This window comes from Scomber scombrus, chromosome 15, assembly GCF_963691925.1.
Source record: "Scomber scombrus chromosome 15, fScoSco1.1, whole genome shotgun sequence".
Lineage (NCBI taxonomy): Eukaryota > Metazoa > Chordata > Actinopteri > Scombriformes > Scombridae > Scomber > Scomber scombrus.
The window spans coordinates 966,050-988,528 of record NC_084984.1 but is presented as its reverse complement, the minus strand read 5'-3'; the positions used below and the strand labels follow the sequence as shown (position 1 = coordinate 988,528).

General features: G+C 39.9%; 2 protein-coding genes across 2 annotated transcripts in view; both read left to right on the top strand.

Annotated features, from left to right (window-relative positions):
• The first annotated feature begins 1,895 nt into the window (after window positions 1–1,895).
• On the top strand, window positions 1,896–15,979 carry LOC133995663 (uncharacterized). Its single transcript, XM_062435140.1, has 5 exons — window positions 1,896–2,191; window positions 4,389–4,717; window positions 10,729–11,937; window positions 13,768–13,784; window positions 15,659–15,979. Exons 1-5 carry the CDS (start codon window positions 1,896–1,898, stop codon window positions 15,977–15,979), a joined length of 2,172 nt encoding a protein of 723 aa, XP_062291124.1.
• mfhas1 (multifunctional ROCO family signaling regulator 1) overlaps window positions 15,658–22,479 on the top strand; it is a 33,306-nt gene continuing 26,484 nt past the window's right edge. The window contains exon 1 of the mRNA XM_062434314.1: window positions 15,658–18,964. Within this exon, the coding sequence (XP_062290298.1) occupies window positions 16,015–18,964 (2,950 nt within the window). The 5' untranslated portion in view covers window positions 15,658–16,014. The remainder of the gene's footprint in view (window positions 18,965–22,479) is intronic.

Genomic DNA, 22,479 nt, shown 5'->3' with positions numbered 1-22,479 from the left:
TAGACAATAGAGGTAAAGACAGTTGTTTATGCGTGGATAAGATAAAATGTTTCAACTGCAAGTATTTAAAGAAATGTTTTCTCTGAATATCATATTTCTCACATAGCTGATTATAGGACATCAAGTTGCCTTCTGCATATAAGTCTGACATTTTCTCAACACCTTTGTTAAACTATATCTTAAATGCACCATCTGCTCTCCCAGGTAGAAAACAATTATTGCCCCATATAGGGGAAAACTGATGACAGGGCTGATAGTGGAAAAAAATCCTGAGCCTGAACTTTTTTCCATGCTCCGAGAGGTTGGGAGGGGTGGGGGGTGCCATGTATGCGGCACCATTTTAACACATAACATATATAACATTATTTGAAAATAACCCTTTTAACTATCTCACCACTTATCTGCCATATTGTCACATTGCTCTTAGCCCGGGCGTCGAAGTGGGGGGAGAAATTGGAATGGTGTACCAGGGCCCCAAGCACAGGGGGTCCCTGGGCTTTTGTTTAAATATATCAGTTATAAAAAACGACGTCATAAATATTAAGGGGGCGTGTCAGGTGTGGCGTGAGAGTGTGTGAACTGCTTGAAATGCATGAGACTGCTTTGAATGGAGACAACCCATTAACACATCCAAGCTCACCAAAATCAATAGCCCTCTTAGGTGAAAGCTAAATACTTATAAGTTATTATAAAATGCTATTTGCAACTATTGCAGCAGCCTACTCGTTTTAAAACATGCTTAGCAGTTATTATTGATGATATTGATGCTGATAATAATTTAAAAATCTAGTTAATGGCATAAGTAACCTAGCACATATACAGCAAATGTCCATTACCCGTTAGCGAGTCTACATCTTAGCTTTTCTATCAAAAGTCCCTTTCAGAAACAGTGGCAGAAAGTGGATCAGCTACTCCATTCTCCTCTACTGCAGACTTGAGTGGAGCTTATAATGCCTCCATATTGAGTCATGTTTTGTTTTTAGATGTAGAATTTTGTTGCTGTTTATTGTTTATTAAGGATCCAGAGTTTAACATCATCACATCACAGCAATGTTAAGCCATGTGTGGCATTATGGAAACCTGTTTACATTTCTTTTGAAAGTAAAATCTGACTGACTGGTGAGTCTTGTGTGGTTGTATATTATTATAATAGTAGCCTTAGCAATTTTTTGAAGTAACCTAGGAAGTAAATTATAACAGTATTGTGATCTCCAATACTGTGAGCACAAACTGAAAATAACACAATTCACAAACCACAGTAAAACAACTTAAGGGTAGACTACAGTGTGTGTGTTTGGAGGGCGGGTCTAGGGTGGGGTGGGGGGCCCTTCAGGAGGCTTATGTATGGGGGCCCAGAGTTTGGTGCTACACCCCTGGCTCTTAGCATACTCTGACTACAGATTATACCACAGCAATACAAAGAAAGGTCAGTAGGTGGAAATAGTACTCCAAAGTAGAAAAAGGTTTGATTAGTAGCCTAACCATTGACTTAAGGACATGAACAAGGACACTGATTAACCTTTTTAAACATAAGTGCAAAATATGCACCATTTATTTTAAATACAGTTTTGAAACAGTTACAGTGCAACAGTGAACTGTAGATAATACTGTAATCCAAAAGTTGTTTCTTCAAAACAACTAAAAGTTAAGTAAATGACAGGAAATCTACAAATATGTAAAAATAGAAAACTAACAAATATATTTTACTTCAGAAAACAACCATTCAGTTCCATTAATAATAACATCTTTGGTGTCTTTCCCTGGTTTTATAAATTTGTGGTCCATCCTGTGAGTTGCGGTGCGTCACTAGAATGGGGATCACTTTTTTTCCCCAGCATAGACACCTTTATTGACGGTATAGAGACAGGAAATCATGGGAGAGAGGGGGGTTTGACATGCAGCCAAGGTCCGCCGGCCGGGACTCGAACAAGGGTCTGCTGCGGCATGTGCTCTTTACCACTCGATCACCTGCACGCCAAATAGTGGTCACTTTCGATTGTCAAGACCCAAGTCCCGCCAACGCCCTACTTCTGATTAGCTATTGGCCTATTGTTAGTGTGGTTGAGAGTGAAAGATGCGCTTCTCTTGGATCCAGAGAAATGTCTGTTAGATCTGGGCGAACCCCAATTTTTTCCTTCATGTATGCCGGTATGCTGGAGATCCGGCACGGCGCCGGAATACTATCAGCCATGTGATAATGCTGGTGTGTCTCCAACATGCTGATGTGCAGAGTACCACAATGAGATGGAATTTCATAGAGCAGAGCTCCTTTCTCCAGGAACTCCATGTGTGTGTTGTCGCACTTTGACTGTCTAAATCTTGCAGAACTTGGTAATATTGTTGATCAGCTCAGGTCCTCTACCTGCTGCCTGGATCCTCTTCCAACTACATTTTTTAAATCTGTTTTTAACTGCTTAGCAGCTGAGGTTTTAGACGTCATTAACTGGTCACTTCAATCAGGCATATTTCCCACATCACTTAAAACCGTTGTCATCAAACCACTTCTGAAGAAACATAATCTGGATCCATGTGTCATTGCTAATTACAGGCCCATCTCCAATTTACCAGTTCACCTGTTTTTAAATCTTTGCACTGGTTACCCGTCAAAACAAGAATTGATTTCAAAGTCCTCCTCCTGGTTTACAAAGCTCTAAATGGCCTCGCACCTCAGTACATAACAGACATGCTCATCAGTTACACACCAGCAAGAACCCTCAGATCCACAGGCAGCAGAAATCTAGTTAATACTGAGGAAGGGGGAGGCAGCTTTTTGGTTTGGGTATTTTCTAACAGAAGACCAACGTAACCAGTTTTTTTGAGTAAATCCAAAGCCAAATGTTACCTGGATACTAACATGTTTACCAATATGTGACAGAAACAGACAGAAATATTTTTGCATAATTCATTAATAAAATGTACAGTAACATTATATTTTTTCCAACAACTGAAGATGTAAATTAATTTGGGTGATGGCTAGTTTAACTTTACTTGTTCCTAAAAGTCTGAGAGAGCTTGACCTGAGTAACAATGACCGGATGATTTCAGGAGTGAAGCAGCTGCCTGATGCACTGACGAGTCCACACTGTACACTGGAAACTCTCAGGTCAGATCTATACATTTAATTATAATTTTTGTTATTGAAAACAGAAATTAAGGCACCCTGATGTTTCAACCCTATGTAAACATTTTACACCAAAGCATTCTGCAATATAACTTTTGAGTTAAGTTTGTTTATTGAGTGTTTTTGAGCATTCAGCTCTTCTGCCTCTTTACTTTATCAGTTAATCTCATTAGATCACAAAAAAAGTAGGTCCAGCTTACACAGTGATGGTATGATATTGATCTCCTGTAATGAGCTGGAAACCTAAATGGAAATCTGAATGAAGTTATATTAAGGTGGAATGTGTTTGTTCCTCTCTGAATGACCTGTTTCTACTAATTTGAATACAACTGTTCAATGTTACTGACTGGAACATTAGCGCAACCTGCTGTTTGTCTCCTTATATTCACACAGCAGCAGTGGATGGAAACAAGCATTCACATTTTCTACTAAACTTTTTCAGGAGATTTAGTTAAAATGTTTACTACATTTAGATGCTAGCTTGAAGTTAGTGTAATTAGCTCTGCAGAAGTTACTGGACGTTATCGGCCTGTTTATCTGTAATGTTCAGAAAGTTTTGACCCGTAATGACACAAACTAACAGCTGTTCTGATACGCATACAAGAATGAATTATTAATTGACTGAATTATTACTGATGTTTATAGCTTCATCTGAGTACTTAAATACTACTACTACTAATAATAATAATTTCTGTATTCTGGTGATAATAGTATATGTGGCATGGGATTGACTAAGCTAAAAGCATTAGTAATAATTATATTTATCAAGTAGAAAATATATTGAAAATGCTTTTCCACCACAGCCAAAGATTTCAGTTTTTCTTGACAAATGACTTCATATTTCAAAATGTGTTGTTATTAAAAAGAAAGTCAGAACCTGTTGTTTGGGGGTTTGAATGTGTGTTTTAAATGTCGAACTTAAGGCAGTGGTATGTTACACTGCAAAAGGAGATGATGTTTAGTTAAACTTTAATTGACTGTAATCTGAGTCCATCTCTGTCCTCACAGTCAAAACCAGAACTCACATTTAGGCTAAAATCCCCAAATGTGGCTGTTTAGTTTGATTTAACTCATATCTCCACATCATTATATTTATTCATGATGTACAATCACATATAACACATCAGTATTTATACTCCACTGTACTATTTATTAATATATTAAACCAGACACTACTGTAGGCATGTATGTGAAAAATGTATTCAATTTATCAGTGAGGTAGTGATGAGAAAGAAACGTGTTGACTGAATCTCTACTTTTTCTACAGGACTAATAACCCAGTTTATGAAGCAATCATCTCCAAAAGTACTCTGATCTCTTCAGGATCTCCTGCTGTCTACCAGCTGAGACCAAAGGAAGAGAAGTTTGGGACTCTGACAAGAAAAACTGTTGGAGAGAAAAACCTGAACAAGACAAACAGAACCATCTTACTTGTAGGTGAAACAGGAGCAGGAAAATCTACTCTGATCAACGCTCTGGTCAACTACACCATGGGAGTGAAGTTTGAGGACAACATCTGGTTTGAGATCGTAGAGAGAGAGGAGAGAAGTCAGTCAGAGAGTCAGACATCAGATGTGATCGTGTACGAGATCTTTGGTTATGAAGATAAAACTCTGCCCTACTCTCTGACCATCATCGATACTCCTGGATTCGGAGACACCAGAGGGATCAAACATGATGTCATCGTTAGTCAAAGATTATTTGACTTGTTCCGCTCAGACAATGGAGTTCATGAACTTTCTGCAGTGGGTCTGGTGCTGAAGGGGAGTGAGAATCGAGTGTTTGATCGACTGAAGTACATCTTTGATTCAGTGACGTCTCTGTTTGGGAAAGGCATTGAGGAGAACATCATACCTCTCATCACACACTCAGATGGAATAACTCCTGAAAATGTTCTGAAAGCTCTTGAGGCTGCAAACATTAAATGTGCCAAACATAAAAATAATGAAACTGTTCACTTCCTGTTTGATAACCGCCAGAACACACAGAGAACAGAAGAAGATGAGCTTCCTTTAGAGAATGCATGGAGGACAACAGAGAGAGGAATGAAACGATTCACAGACTTCCTGAAAGAATCTAAATTTCAGCAGAAACTGGAAAGGATGAAAAGACGACAGGATGAAAAAACCAGAACAGACCTGCAGTACAAGTTTAGTCAACAACCAGCTGCAGGTTTTACACTGAGGTAGGTGAACAACATCAGACAGCTGAGTAGACAACAAGATCTACACTGTTCATATATATGCTTATACATCACAAATGTTTTAATTTGAATCACATTAAGTGTGATGATGAAAATACTTCCTTTTTTAAAGAAACAATTTTAGATAAGTGATTCTGGGAAAGAGTGTCCTCTGTGTTATGTAACAGTTCTTCATTGATTAATGTTTAATTATGGACGTCTGGTCACTGTTCAGATTACAGAGGAATCATTTGTTGATCCACATCAGTCAAAGCAGAGCCACAATCTGTCTCACAGTAACAGCAGCTGTTGCTTTTCTTCTTATCAATACTCTGTTTTTACATCACTTCCTGTCATAGTTGAGCCTCTTTCCTGCTCTCAGCTTCAGTCATCAGATCAAAACACAGCATCAGTGTGTTCAGCTGCACTTCAGTAACCAGCTTACAGTCAGCTGATTTCTGTCCTGTCATGTAAACCAGAAACCTGGTTTCTGTAATGACAGTAGAGGATCAGAGAAACTTGGAGTGCATCTAAATTATCTTATTTGATCATTCCTCCAGACTGATATGTACACAATATCACAGATGACTGACGCTGATGAACATTTTCTACTGAACTTTTTCAGGATATTTAATTAAAATGTTTACTACATTTGGATGGAAACTTGAAGTTAGAGGAATTTGCTCTGCAGAAGTTACTGGAAGCTATCGGCCTGTTTATCTGTAATGTTCAGAGTTTTGACCAATGCTGACAAAAACTAACAGCTGTTCTGATACACATACAAGACAACCTTTAAACAGAATTATTATATAGTGTTTAGCTGTGTCTGTCTCATGTAATACATACAAACCTATAATCAGTGTACAACATTATTATTTTCACTAACAAGGGCCACACCAACAACAAGATGTGCTTAAACAATTTATTAAGAAAACAATAAATAAGCATGGTTTTTGCGTATGCTGACTGCATTTCAGGGAGGCTCGTAGGAAGTCCGCTGTAGCACCCAGGCAGCAACAATAATACAATATAGATAACAGTACATAGACAGGTACATAGATAGACAGACAACAAGGTTGCACATTTGCACAACAATAAATCATTACAATACTACCTATTGCTCCAATAAATACATCATATAATAAATACACATATTGCACATTCCCACAAATGTCCATACAAGGTTCAATAAGGGGATTAGAACAATCAGAGCAGAGCATCAACATGTCAATAATGCACACTTCAAACTGTTTACCTAATCTTATTTATTAATTTAATGGAGGTAGGGACAAATGAATATTTAAACCTGTTAAGTTTGCATGTGGGGGTTCTGTATCGTTTGCAAGATGGTAGCAGTTGGTATTCTGGATTGAGGAAGTGGGCAGGATCGGATAATGCTCTCTGTGCCAGTCTGAGGACAGACTCTTCATAGATGGACTGCAGAGAGGAGTTTTCAGTCCTCCCTATAACCTTCATTGCTGTCTGGACCAGACGATTAAGTTTAGATTTTACCTGAACAGAGAGATTGCCATACCACACCGACATGCCAAACCTGAGGATACTTTCCAACACAGCCTGATAAAACAAGAACATGAGCTTCTAGTCAACCCCAAAGATCCTGAATCTGCGTAGAATGTACAGTCTTTGCTAAAGCTCCCCTTTAATAGGAAGAAACCTTGAGCAGAACCTGACTATCGTGGGTCGCCATCTGCCTTGACTGGTTGGGTCAAGAGAGTGACAAAGTCATCCTAGGAGTAAGATATATGTGAATCTTGGCTGGCCGTTTGGTGGAGAATGATCATCCACCCCCAAAACTGACTTGCATGGTTCTGTCTACTGTGGCCAATCATATAATTCGGACCAAATGATATCATTGGTCAGGGTTTTCACAGAATATTATGAGAATGGAATAATGATGAGTTTTTTATGCCTGGTGGATCTCTCTAACATTTTAGAGTGCCATTACCTCATTAATAGCATTTTAACCTAAACAAAAACATTTGTAAAAATGTAACAAAGGTAAGGGTAGCTTTAATTCTAGTTATACAGTTGGTCTTCCCTTTTAAATTCTAAATTGTCTCTCTGCAAAAGCTGCATTGAAATAGACAATACTATTAAGCTAGCTACGTCAGTCTCCTCTGCCATAACCGTGGACACAGTGATTTTATCACAGCGCCGCCTGGTGGTGAAGCTAGGAATCCCTGTAGGCCTTCCAGAAGGCAGCAGCAATATTTTTTTGGTCCCGTCCACTATATATCGAAACCTGATTGGTTAATTCACCTGTCACTTTGTACATAAACATAGACTGTCATGTCCTTCTGTCCCGGGGCTGAAGTCCTAACCAATGAGCGAGCAGCTCTAAACTCTATTCTGCCCAGAGACAACAAACAGAAACATCTGATTGGATAACTCTGTTTTGATGTTTTCAGGAAAGTAACCCTTTCATTTCTGAAGTAAATTTGATAGAATATAAGGCCAAATAACAATTAGAAGAGAATAATTATAACGATAAAATGAGAGAAATTAAAGAATGAAAGAAATTACATTTTAACATTTGATATGCTGATATGTTTGGGCCTTCTTATTGTTTGTTTAGTAACAATATAATATTGGTCCGGTCACTATTATCGGTACTTTGCTGAGTTTGTTTCTGAAAGACGGAGATTAACGAGCAACACACAAGCTTTGGCTGCTTGGTTGGGGTCTGCACATAGCCTGGGCATCACTGTGGGTCTGTAAGTGTTTCGCTATTAGCTTTGTGTTAGCATGAGAGGTCAGGCAGTTGTACCGCAAGCCTGCATGAAACGCACCTATGATATTTTATGCGCCCAATTTATACTAAATATTTGTAGAATTGGGGCGCGCAGGTGGTCGAGTGGTTAGAGCGCATTCCATGTACGCAGCCGACCCCGGTTCAAACCCCGGCCGGAGGTCCTTTAGTGATGTGTCGTTCACGAACGAGCCGGCTCTAAGAGCCGATGCTTTGTAGTGAACGAGAAGAGCTGATGCCCGTCGGAGAGAGCCGAATCTTCAGCCTCCTGCTCAGCAGTCCGTTTGGCTGAGGATCCATGCAGGCAGGGGCGGAAGTTTACTTTGATGGGCACACCATTCGGCCAATCACATGCGAGGATAGACTAGGATCATACCATTATGTGAAAGAAGGAAGGGGGGCAGACGCTCCAAAGTGTAGTGAAACAGGCCAGATACACACAGCAGAGGCAGAGACAGAGGAGGCTTTGAGTGCAAGCATGTCAATGTGTTCAGTTGTTCTGTGTTCAGTTCAAGGTTGTTTCAGGTGTTCAAAGGTTTGATTAAAACGTTAAACAAAAGTAACTGTATTTTTTTTGTAATGAAAAAATGCATACAAATAAGGCTTTTATGAAAACACTGAATGAAAACTTGCTTACCAATACACAAACCATTCATAATTGCTAAATCAGACAAAAATAGAACGCTCAGAGTGATACTAAATGAAGAGCTGTTTGGGAGCCGTAAAAGCTGGCTCTTCTAAGGGAGCCGAGCCAAAAGAGCCGAATCTTTGCTGCATGTCACACGCCCCCTCTCTCTCCCATGTTTCCTGTCAGTCTAGTGTTAAATAAAGGCGCTTTTCCAGAAAAAATCTTTAAAAAAAATTTTTTTTGAAGAAATTGTGTAACACAAGTAACGCAATATTTGTTAGTTTAGTAACTGTAATGTGATTACTATTGTAGACACTGTAACACATTACACCCAACAATGGTGATGTTACATTAGCTGCGTGTGAAGGTGGACAATGCTGATATTACTTTAGAATAGTTGTGTGGTAACTTGCAACCGATGCATGTAACATTACACATTACTGAGGTGATGTTAGATTGGTTGTATTCTTAACTAGAAATAGACATTACTAAAGGGACAATGGATTAGGATGGATGGATAACCAAGTGGGTAATAGGTGTCTAGTTGAAAAAGCTGGATTTTTCCAAAGAGTGGAGAATAAGACTTTTCTCCATTAAATTGAAATTGATGGAGAATAAGACATTGGCAATGTCTTATTATCCCCATGAGGGGCAATTTGTTGTACTGCCAACAGTAATCAAACACAGCAATACATACATACTAAAGCGATACATACACATGCAACCACAATATACAACAGATCCAAGTGCCCTAATGTTTCAGGGGGGACTGATCATGACAAGCTGTTGATGAGGCCAATAGTGACAGGCACAAATGAGCATTTTAATCTATTGGTCCTGCACTTTGGTACCATGTACCGGCGACAGTAAGGAATCTGAATCTCCCTGATATGCAGCAACTCTGAATGTTATGTGAGCAGCAGTAAAAAATTTAAAAAAAGAAAACATGAGAAGAAGCAGCATTCATGCAAAACATCTTAGAGAAAGCACCTGAGCAGAGAACAGGGGCGGACTGCACATCGGGAGCACCAGGACAATTCCTGTGGCCTGTCGTTCTGGCCTGACTTGAACAGTCAACTTCAAACCTCAAACCTCTGAATGTGAAACACCTACTGTTCAAAACACAGCATTTTTATGCTGCTTTAGTTGCTTCACTTTAAAAAGTCTTAATGAGAGATCTTCTTTATTTCCATCTGGACAATAAATCAGCTCTGATCCTGATCCACTTCTAAGACATCTGGAAGTCTTTTATTGATCAGCAGACATTAGTTTTGTTATTAGAAGAAACACAATGTAGAAACATTTACTGAAAAATGTCAAAATCTAAAATCTGTTGTATATGTTCCTCATATAGTTGAACTTAGATAGTCACATTTGCTTTATTTGTTTCAGATTTAAAATATGCACATTATTTTTTTTTGATGGTTTACTTGGAACATTTATTAACTGGTAACATTTCTTTCCTGTGCTTTGTGGGTGTGTCATCATCATTCATATCTATACAACCAGCAGTTAAATTACTATAGCACACTTTTTTTTTTAGAATGATGCATTTGACTTAAAGAAATAGAACTATGATGTGAGCATACAAAAAGATGGTTTTCCTGTCCTGAACTTTTGCTAAGCTTCATTTAATTTATCAGTGAGGTAGTGATGAAAACGAACATGTTGACTGAATTTCTACTTTTTCTACAGGACTTATATCCCAGTTTATGAAGCAATCATCTCCAAAAGTATTCGGATCTCTTCAGGATCTCCTGCTGTCTACCAGCTGAGACCAAAGGAAGAGAAGTTTGAAACTCTGACAAGAAAAACGGTTGGAGAGAAAAACCTGAACAAGACAAACAAAACCATCTTACTTGTAGGTGAAACAGGAGCAGGAAAATCTACTCTGATAAACACTCTGGTAAACTACACCATGGGAGTGAAGTTTGAGGACAACATCTGGTTTGAGATCGTAGAAAAAGTGAAAAGACGCCGGTCAGAGAGTCAGACATCAGATGTGTACGAGATCTTTGGTTATGAAGATAAAACTCTGCCCTACTCTCTGACCATCATCGATACTCCTGGATTCGGAGACACCAGAGGGATCGAACATGATGTCATCGTTAGTCAAAGATTATTTGACTTGTTCCGCTCAGACGATGGAGTTCATGAGATCGATGCAGTGGGTCTGGTGCTGAAGGCGAGTGATAATCGACTGAATGACCGTATGAGGTACATCTTTGATTCAGTAATGTCTCTGTTTGGAAAAGACCTGGAGGAGAACATTGTCACTCTCATCACACACTCAAATGGAAGAACACCTCAAAATGTTCTGAAAGCTCTTGAAGCTGCAAACATTAAATGTGCCAAAAATGAGAAGAAACAACCTGTTCACTTCCTGTTTGATAACTGCCAGAATGAAGACCGAAGACATGACATAGAAGACTTGAAACATGCTGATAAAATAACAATGAAAGGAATGAATCAGTTCAGTGTCTTTCTAGAAAAAACTGCACCTCAAAAACTGAGTAAGACCATGGATGTTATGAACTCACGGGTCAGACTGACAGCCTGCATCCAAAACCTGCAAGAAAGAATCCAGCTGATTGAACTGAAACAGAGAGTGATCCAACAGACTGAAGAAGCTCTGAAGAAACATGAAGAAGAGATGAAGAAGAATGAGAAGTTCACTGTAGAAGTTGATGAGGTTGAGGAGATTAAAGAAAAGATTGACGCTTGGTGGGACTATAAAGCTGTCACCTGTAACAAATGTAAAGAGAACTGTCACTATCCTGGATGCACATGGGCTAGGGGTCCTGGAAACTGTGAGGTCATGAAAGATGGTCACTGCACTTCATGTACAGGGAAGTGTCCTGCATCAGATCATGTGAAAGAAAACTGGATCTATGTGAACAAGACCAGGAAAGTTAAGAAGACCAAACAAGATATGAAAAAAAAGTATGAAGAGAATAAGTCAGAAAGTGAGAAGAAGAAGAGCCTGATGGAAAATGTTGACACAGTGATGGAAGAACTGAAAGCAGAGAAGATAAAGTTGCTGGATGAGGTCTACCAACATGTTGAACATCTGGAGCAGATCGCCCTGAATGATAATTCACTGTCCACTCATGTCCACTTGGACTTCCTGATTAAGAAGATGAAGGACACAGGAGACACAGAGAAGGTGAAGAAGCTGGAGGAGATGAAGAGTCGACAGGATGAAGGAATCAGAGGAGGGCTGGGGTACATGATGGGTAAAGCACTTATTAAATAAAATGTTCATACAAATGTTTAAACATCACAAACATTATTTCATTATAATCCTTTTAATTACAATGTTGATGTAAAATCTCCATCAGAAAAGAATTGAATCTTCTCTTAAATTTCAGGTGTGTGATTGTGAGAAACAGGAGCTCTGTTGCTGTTTGTTCTTGTAGTTTAATGTTTAATTATGGACGTCTGGTCACTGTTCAGATTACAGAGGAATCATTAGTTGATCCACATCAGTCAAAGCAGAGCCACAATCTGTCTCACAGTAACAGCAGCTGTTGCTTTTCTTCTTATCAATACTCTGTTTTTACATCACTTCCTGTCATAGTTGAGCCTCTTTCCTGCTCTCAGCTTCAGTCATCAGATCAAAACACAGCATCAGTGTGTTCAGCTGCACTTCAGTAACCAAGAAACAAGAAGCACACACCTGCTTTCAGTAGTTGGAGTAGGGGATTATAGAAACCTGATGGACATTTCTCTGCCATGTTCACACAATCTAATTGTTTCTATTTCTTACTTTTATTTTGACTTTAAGTTTTGATGCATATCTTTTGCTTATATTTTGATGGACTTTAAATAGCACTGAGCAATAGTTTTGTTTTATATGTAATATTTTTGACATGTATAAAAACTGTATTTTTGATATTTTTCAGATTTTTGTTTTAATTTACACACAACTGCACAACGCAGGCGAGTGCTGAACTGAGTTTTACCATGCTTACATTACATTTATAACTGACTTCAAATACCTTTATTAACTGTTTTTGGCACTTCTCTTGTTTTTATAATTTTATTATTTTTACTTAGCTTAAAAGTAAGAATTTCATGACATTGTCTGACCCTGTGTTTTTATTATGCATATGACAATAAACGTCTTGAATCTTATGTTAATCATATTATATCTGTATAATCACTGTGGAATGATGCTAAATGCTAATTGATGAGGACTTGGGTTGATTGGAGGTGTGGGAACACCCAAAGGGAGGATTATATGGTTTTGTATTTGCTTCTGTTTGATCAGATTTTCTTCACGTGTATTTGAGTCATACAGCTTGTAATGATGAGTTTAATATTTCAGATCACACAGGCCATGTGGGAAAACTTATATTCATTCGTGTTGTTTATTTTCTAAGCAGTGATATTTGAGTGGTTGCAGTATATTGTGTTATTCTACATGAAATCATTTTTCTGTGAATGATGAATAAAATGTGAGCTTGATGAAATCAGTTTGCTCAGAGTGTCTTCACTGGATCATCAGCTGCTTTCTGAGTCTGTTGAAGCTTCTGCTGAACTTTGTTCATTAAATGTCTGTTTGACTTTATTCTGAGCAGCAAGTCTGACAGAGACTCAAAGAAAACACAGCTCACAGCATCATAATGAACATATCCTGAAGAATATTACATCCACTCTGGATAATGATGTTTTCTGTAGTGACCACTAGATGGAGCCACAGCTGATGTGGACTGAAGGAAACCTGAGCACACTGACCTGATATTACAAGAAGGATCAAGTGTTTAAACTGTGCACACTTCAAGCAGCACTTCAAGTGTTTTGCACTCAACTACAAACTAGAACTGATATTATAACTGATATATATAACTTACATTACATTTAAAATGTTCATTCTTTTAAACTTCAGTCTACAATCTGAACAAGAACATCCACATGGTAGAAAACATGCAAAAATATGTAAATAAATAAAAATATTTACAACAAAAAATCGAATCAATCATCAAACATCCAGTCAGTAATGTTTTGTATCAATAAAGTTAAATTGAATCTATAAATGAGTAATTCCTCATTTTGTCCACCAGGTGGCGACAGAGTCCATGTTGGTCACTGAGCAGCATCACAGAGAAATCACATTTATAAACTATTAACAGTCATTTGAGTTCATTAGTGTTTTACTTTATCATTTAAATCATTTTCTGTATTTATGAGGAATATTTTATATATATTTCTAAATATTTACAGCTCGTTCAGTCATCAACAATCATAATGTGAAACTGAATATTTGCTGTTTTGTTTTTGTTTTTGCTTTAAATTTTTATTTGATATATTTTTGCATTTTTTTTTACAATTTGAATTTTCTTGTTCATATTGTTAAGTCTTGTGTTTGTCTTGTTTGTGTGTATTTAATATCACAGTTGGACAGTTTTACCCAGATTTCAAATATAAAAAGGAAAACAAAGAATAAAACGATTAAGTGGAAAATAATATTTTGTTATTTTTGAATCAGAATTCACTAGATGTAGTTATTTAAAAACCATAAATGTGTTTAATGAAGGCAGTTTATTAACATTTAAATGAGTTAACTTCATGATTGTGTAAAAGATTCATATCTTGTTATTACATTTGTTTAATTACACATAAAAACTCAACCAGAGAAACTGATCATTTATGTGAAAATGAACATAACTGTATTTCTGTACAACATGAGCTGCATATATCTGAATCTGGTGTTGAGGTTTTAGTCATTTAAAAACCTCGACTGTAAAACATTATATTTAATTTAAGTACATTTACACCTGAAGGATTCATTAACTGCCTGGATCTGCAAGAAAGGTTCAAACTATGAAAACTTCTCATACAACTGCTCCATTACAAATAAAAGTGTTAATTTCCTGTAAAATAATTTGGCAAAAAGACAACAAATAGTTTTGATATATTTAAATTTAAAATATTAGTGAAAAAAAAAGACTCAGTGATGACTGATGGTGATGAAGTCTTCATTTACTGGGATTTGACAGAATTACTGAAAAACATTAATATTAAATAAAACATGAAACTAAAATCAAATAAGTAAAAACACAGTTATAATAATGAGAATCATTACATTAATTAATAAAAGCTTGTCATTAAAATCGTGTTGGGGAGGATAAAAACAAAAACATAAAAACAATCAATGGAGAACAAATAAGTTATAAAAACTGAGTCTGCTGGATGATTTGAAGCAAGTGTTCAAACCTGCTAAATGACTCATTTCACTAGATAACGTAAATTACAACAATAAATATTAATACATAGTAGAGTGGTTTACTATAGAGTATAATAATAATAATGGTTCAGAATAAACAATGAAAGGTTTCTATAGAGAGGTTAGATAGTTAATGAACCCTGAAGGAAAGATTATATATTAATGACAGAAATATCTAAAGTACATTAAAGCTGTTAAAATAAAACCATTGAACCTGCAGCATGAGAGTTTGTCCAGCTCTAACAGACAGGCTGCAAAACAATAAAAACAATAATAATTTATTCATTTTTAGGGGTGCTGAGATCAAATTTAGGGGGACTTGAGCACCCATAAAAGGACAAGGACAACAGGCATTAACTCAAAAATGAAGTATAATAATCATAATGTCCCAAAACATTTGTGTAAATAGGAATGAAGTTAGCTAAAAAGGTTTAACACAGAATTGGGTGATAATGAAGTCTATCTCTAAATGTTGCAGACAACAGGAAGGTGAATGAATAAAAACCTGCAGTGAAAACGTTCTGGGGGATTAAATCATATAAACAGTAAATAGAGAACAAATTAATAACAAAAACAGGGTGTGGAAAGTCTACGTGGATGATTTGAAGCCAGAAATGAGAGTCACTTTCCCTCCCTGCTCCTCCTCCTCCTCCTCCTGCCGAGTGGAGAGGAGGAGGAGGGCTCACAGATCTGACGCAGTGTTTCTCACTTCCACTCCCCGCTGCCAGGAAGCCTCACAGCGGCTCGGAAAGCTCAGAGAAACACTCACATCTACGGGGAGAGAGACCCGGAGGACGGGTTCTGGAGGCAATGAGGACGGCCGGGACACAGAGCAGGCAGCCCCGGCACCGGAGCGCACATATGGGCTTAAACCCGGAGCTGTAACCGCGGAGGTTTGTTCTCATTGTGTGCGGAGTGGCGCAGGAGAAAAGGATGCCTCCGCGGCCAAACACAGCCCTCCTGTTACGATCCAAACGCCAGATTATTCCCCGACAGAAAGTGTCTTCTCTGCCCGATCTGACGGACGCTTTGCTGCCGCTGATTCCTGAAGGACACCGTCCACCATGCGGCCCGCTCAGCACCCATGAAAACTCTCAATGAAAACAAGGAGCAGCAGGAGGAGGAGGGGTCTGGCTGCAGAGCCATGGAGGACAAGGAGAACAATCTGAAAACGGCCAGGTTGTGGAGGGATGCCGCCCTGCGCTCCAGGAAGCTGCGGAGCAACCTGCGCCAGCTCACCCTCTGCTCCAAGAACAACGAGATTATCCTGCCGGAGGATATATCCGAGATAGAGGTGCTCAACCTGGGCAACAACTCCCTGCAGGAGCTGCCAGACGGGCTGGGATCCACCCTCAACAACCTGCGCATCCTGGTCCTCCGCAGGAACAAGTTCTCCTGTGTGCCCTGCGTGGTGTTCGAGCTGGGGCAGCTGGTGGAGCTCGACATGAGCCACAACCTCCTGAGGAGCCTGTCTGAGGGGGTGAGCCAGCTGAAGGGCCTGAAGAAGCTCTGCATCAGTCACAACAAGATCCAGTCCCTGCCAGCTCAGATCGGAGCACTGCAGTTTCTGGAGGAACTGGACATCAGCTTCAACGAGCTGCGAGACTTCCCCAGATCCTTCAGCTGCCTCAACAGGCTGCGGACGCTGGATGCAGATCACAACAAGCTGAACCAGTTCCCCCCCGAGATCCTGGCGCTCAGCGACCTGGAGGAGCTCGACTGCTCCGGGAACAAGTTTGAGGTTTTACCACCAGACATCATGAAGCTGCAGCCCATTAAAATCCTGTGGCTCAGCAGTCTCCACATGTCCTCGCTACCTGATGCTTTCTGTCACCTGCACAACCTGGAGAGTCTGATGCTGGACGGGAACAACCTCACAGCGCTGCCGGCTTCGTTCGGCAGCCTGCAAAGACTGAAAATGATAAATCTGTCCTCAAATGAGTTTGAGAACTTCCCCCAGGTGATTTTAAGCATCACGGGATTAGAGGAACTGTACCTGAGCAGGAATAAACTCATACATATACCAGAGGATATCGGGCATCTGGGGAAGCTGGCGAACCTTTGGCTGGACAACAACAACATCACATATCTGCCGGACTCCATCGTGGAGCTGGAGAAGCTGGAGGAGCTCGTCTTACAGGGTAACCAAATAGCCATACTGCCAGATAACTTTGGAAAGCTGTCCAGAGTGAACATTTGGAAGGTGAAGGATAACCCGCTCATCCAGCCGCCGTACGAGGTGTGCATGAAGGGGATTCCTTACATCGCCGCCTATCAGAAGGAACTTGCACATTCCCAGCTCGCTGTGAAGCCGCGGCTCAAACTGGTCCTGATGGGGATGAAGAACGCTGGGAAGACGCGGCTCAGGCAGAGCGTGGTGAGCCGACAGCAGGATGCTGCAGGGATCCAGGGAAGCAAAGGAATCGAAGTCACTAACTGGGTGGCAGATGCGGATCGCTGTCTCACTTTTCTGGTGTATGATTTGTCAGGGAAGCAAAACTACCACCTCATCAAACCATTCTTCCTGTCCCCCGGTGCTCTCTACGTTCTGGTCGTGAACCTTAAAACATATTCACCCAAAAACTTTTACGCCCACGTCGGGTATTTCCTCCACCTGCTCAGTGCCAAAGTTCCCCACGCTGTCGTGTGCCTGGTGGGCACGCACGCTGACCTGTGTGGGGAAGTGGAGCTAGAGGAGAAGAGTCTGGACATCCACAGGCAGATCGGCCTGCAGGAGAAGAGGGACATTCAGAGTCTGAGGAGCCTGGCTCTGCAGGTGGACCAGGCGCTGGAGCAGGGCTTCAGCGTCCGCACCTCCAGCCCTCACGTCCTCTTCTACGGCGTCTCTGACAGGAACCTGCGGAGGAGGAAAGCCCAGCTGCAGTACATGCTGAACCAGCGGCTGCAGATCCTTTCTCCTGTGCTGAGCGTCAGCTGCACAGAGACACAGAGGAACATTCAGAGGCTGCGGGAGAAGCTCATGTCTGTCGCAGACCACAGGGACATCTTCCCAAACCTCCACCGCGTGCTGCCCAAGTCCTGGCAGATGCTGGAGGAGCTGCACTTTAAGCCCAAAGACTTGTGGCTGTCGTGGTGGGACTCAGCCCGGCTGGGCCTGCAGGCGGGGCTGACGGAGGACCGGCTGCAAAGCGCCCTGTCCTACTTGCACGAGAGCGGGAAGCTGCTCTACTTCGAGGACAGCCTGACGCTGAAGGAGTATGTTTTCCACAATCTTCCACGTTTCATCGCAATCCTCAACGTCTTCTTCCAGAGGGACGAGTCCACGCTGTTGGACCGGCTCCTCTCTGAGGGGGAGAGAGGGGACAAAGGCCGGGTGAGTCTGGTGATAGAGGACGAGAAGGGGGAGAACCTCAGGGTCACCCATCTGCAGCATCATGTGGAGGGATTCCTGCAGCACGGCCTCCTGCCCTCCAACATCATCCGCCTGCTCCTCCGGCCGCTCATCCAGACCCAGCAGGACCTCCATCTCATCATGGAGCTCCTGGAGAAGATGGGCGTCTGCTACTGCATCAACAAACCCCGCAGCAAACCTCTGAACGGGGCCACCGCCTGGTACAAGTTCCCCAGCTACGTCAGCAGCGAGGAGCCCCGGGCGGAGGCCTCGGCCAGCGGTGGCTCCGTCCCCCTTTGTCCGCTCTTCTCTGTGGAGCAGCTGCACATCCAGTACAGATTCCCCTTCCTCTTCCCTCCTGGACTGTTTGCTCGCTTCAGCGTGCAGATAAACAGCCACGTGGTTCAGCGGTCGGACGGCAGGCATCAGATCTTCGCCTATCGGGGTAAAGTCCCGGTGGAGATCAGCCACCAGCCCTCTAAAGGGAAGCTGCAGGCAGAGACTCTGTCCATCACCAGCCACGCCTCGCTGCCCAACATCTGGACTGCGTGGCAGGCCGTCACCCCCCTGGTGGAGGAGCTGAACGTGCTGCTGCAGGAGTGGCCCGGTCTGCATTACTCTGTACATATCCTGTGTTCCAAGTGCCTGAAGAGAGGGTCATCCAGCCCACACGCCTTTCCAGGTAAGACCACTTTAATCCCTCATGTCTTGGGTCTGCTTTGAGAACAGCTGACAAAAACTAATTTCAGGCTTTTAAAACTCAAGAAAAAACTGAAGACTGATGTTTTAAAAAGAAAATACAGCAACAAAAAAAGAGAAATGAGCATCTTTTTCAACACAGATCATTAAGTTCAATCCTGCAGATGTTTCATGGTGACAGTAAAATCAACCACACGTCTGGTTCTACTCAGATAAAACTGTTTGTGTGATGAATCCAAACCTAAAATGTCAAACTGAAAAACTTGAGTCGAGTTTGTTGAATAGTGTCAGTCTCCTTTCATTCAGATGTTTTCAGACTGTTTGTGGTCATGTGATCTATAGGTTATAAATATATAGTAATATTATATATAAATACTTTATATCTAACCTCAGACAGCCAGAAACACAAACCTCAGTTACAGTCATTAAAGATTCTATTAATTATTTTATTGATTGGTTGTTTGGTCCATAAAAAGTCAGAAAATGGTGAAAAATGTTGATCAGTGTTTTTCCAACATGACGTCCTCACATGTCTCAAAGATTCAGTTTACTGTCACAGAGACTAAAGAAACCAGAAACTCTTCACATTTAAGAAGCTGAATCAGAGAATTTTGACTTTATTTCTTAAAAAGAAATGATGAATTGATTATGAAAGTAGTCAGAGATTAATTTATTGCAGCTCTAAATCAGAAACAACACAGCTGAAGGCAGGAAAACACAATTACCAAAGAAGGAGTAAAAACCATTTAAAGAAGCATAAAATCATCAGATAATAAAGTTTTAAAGTCTACAGTGAGAATCAGATTTGAATGAGTTTTAAAGACTAAATGATAAATAGAGAAAATAATCAACAGATTGAGTTTGTAGCTCTGCTGTGAAGTAAATCTGAGAAATAGATGATGATGCAGTTTTGTATTCCTGGTATGTCAGCTGATCACATGACTGATCACATGACTGATCACATGACTGATGGACTGGCTGTAAATAAGGAAGCAGAGATAGCCTCAGACACTCTGATGAAGGACAGGAAGCTGAAACATTAGTTAAATAAAGCGCTTTGCTCTTAAAGCTGTTTAACTCTTTAATAATTAGTTTTCTGTCTTTGCTTTTCAATCAACATTTAGTAACAGTCAGTGTGTCTAATGATTCCTCCTGTTCATACTGACCATTAGAAGATCCCTTCATCATGTTTACTGTAATGATTCCTCCTGTTCATACTGACCATTAGAAGATCCCTTCATCATGTTTACTGTAATGATTCCTCCTGTTCATACTGACCATTAGAAGATCATTCATCATGTTTATAATGGAAGTGATGGAGGACTAAACCCACAGTCCTCCTTCTGTGGAAACATGGATTTAAAAGTTGATCTGAAGCTAATATGAAGCTTCAGTCATCTGAATGAGTCAAATCTTCATCTTCAGTGTTTTTAGTATCAAAGTCTTTGTGTTACTATGGTTACAGCACAGCTCAACAGGGAAACACTAAGAGGGAATTTACTGCTGAAAAGACTGATACTACTACTACTACTACTACTACTACTACTAATATTACTACTACTACTGCAAGAAGTACTACTACTACTACTACTACTATTACTACTACTACTATTACTATTACTACTACTACTACTATTACTACTACTACTGCAAGAAGTACTACTACTACTACTACTACTACTACTACTACTACTATTACTATTACTACTATTACTATTACTACTACTACTACTACTACTACTACTACTATTACTGCAAGAAGTACTACTACTACCACTACCAATACTATGAAAAGTACCACTACTACTACTAATATTACTACTACTAATAATAATATTAATACTACTACTACTACTACAAAAAGTACTACAACTACTACTACACAAAGTACTACTACTACTACATAAAGTACTACTACTACTACATAAAGTACTACTACTACTACATAAAGTACTCCTCCTCCATGTAGTCTCCACTCAGTAAACATGTCAGATATCATTGATATAATAACTCAGACTGCTGAAGCTCAATAGAAGCTGATCATCTACTTTAAATGACTGTTGATGTGCATTTTGAAGCAGATGCAGAAACAGGAGCAATGATCTTTACCTGACTGCTGCTTTACAGTCAGACTGGAAACAGTGAACTGGTCCTTTAAACAGATTCAGGAGATGGGAGTCAGCGGCTGAACAAAGGCTGCAGCTCCTGATGTTAGGCTGGACGAGGGGGGGGGGGGGGGGATAATCCTGACGGGGGGATGGAGGAGGATGTCACGGCAGCTTGACCTGCTTTTATTCCTTGGATTGTAGTTTCAGCCAATGAGAACGCGTCGCCCGCCACACACAGAGGCTGATGGGATGTGAAGTTAAAGTCAGGATGGAGATCAAAGTCTGATCCGAGCGGCTAATATTGATTATCTGCTGGTTGAGTCTGAGCTGATCCTTATATTCACAGCTGCTGAACACATGAAATATGTATCTGACATATTGAAATATCAGCTGCAGCTTTCTGACTCTTTATTTTTTAGGAAGCTTCTTGATTCTGAACAGTTGAGCTGATGAGCTTTAATGATTGATCTGATCTGAATGTTGAGGTGAACATGAATCCTCCAGACTACAGTGAAGACGTCTCACTCTGACGGTTATTAGAACTACAGAAACACTGATTGCACAGTGATGTTACAGAGTGGAGCGTCTTCCTTCATAGAGGATCTTTGGTCGAGTACAGACACTCAGAAAATGACTCTGAATTAATTAGAGCTGATTATTGTCAGTTAATTGATGATTGTTGAATAGTTGATTGACAGAAAATGTGTTAATTGATCATTTGATTCACTTTTCAAACAATCATGATTCTTTAGTTTCAGTTTCTCCAGGTTCAGTTTTTGCAGCTTTTCTCTGTTTTTTATGATTATAAACTAAAAGACGTCACTTATCTTAATTAACTAATCGATTAATTGTAAATATCTTTAGCTATTATTCTCCTATCTGATACTAATTGTAGTAAAAATACACAGTTAATGTTATAATTCTAGTTTAGATAATTTGCTTTATGTTATAATTTCCTCCAAAGTTGGCTGAGGAGAAGTAATAATTAATAATAGTAATAATTTGGCACTAATTATAAAGAAAATAATGATAATAATATTGATTTATTATTGGGAACTTCTTAGGAATCGCTGCTTGTTAATTATAATGAATAAAACTTTCATTCACTGTTCATATTTCCATATAATTAATGCCATGTAACATTCTTCTTTGTATTAAATGATGGAAATAATGGAAAATGAAACATGAAATATTAGCAGAACTGTTCATTTAAAACAAAATCTACATTAAAAGGTTTAATAAAAATCTTTGTGAGTTTTGGGGGAACTCCTCCCTCACTCTGCTGTAAGTTTTTATTAAAATAAAACCTTTTTTTAATGCAGCTTTTATATGAAATATGAACATATTCATGCTGAGGCTCTGCAGGTTATTTTCTGTATTAATTAGCAGA

What these genes read in the sequence shown, in the direction of transcription:
- LOC133995663 (XM_062435140.1), top strand. Translation starts at nt 1,896, where the DNA reads ATGCAGCCAAGGTCCGCCGGCCGGGACTCGAACAAGGGTCTGCTGCGG. An exon ending in GCCGGAATACTATCAGCCAT is followed by an intron (nt 2,192 to 4,388) that starts GTGATAATGCTG and finishes CTTTTTCTACAG; the next exon opens with GACTAATAACCCAGTTTATG. An exon ending in GATCGTGTACGAGATCTTTG is followed by an intron (nt 4,718 to 10,728) that starts GTTATGAAGATA and finishes TTGGTTATGAAG; the next exon opens with ATAAAACTCTGCCCTACTCT.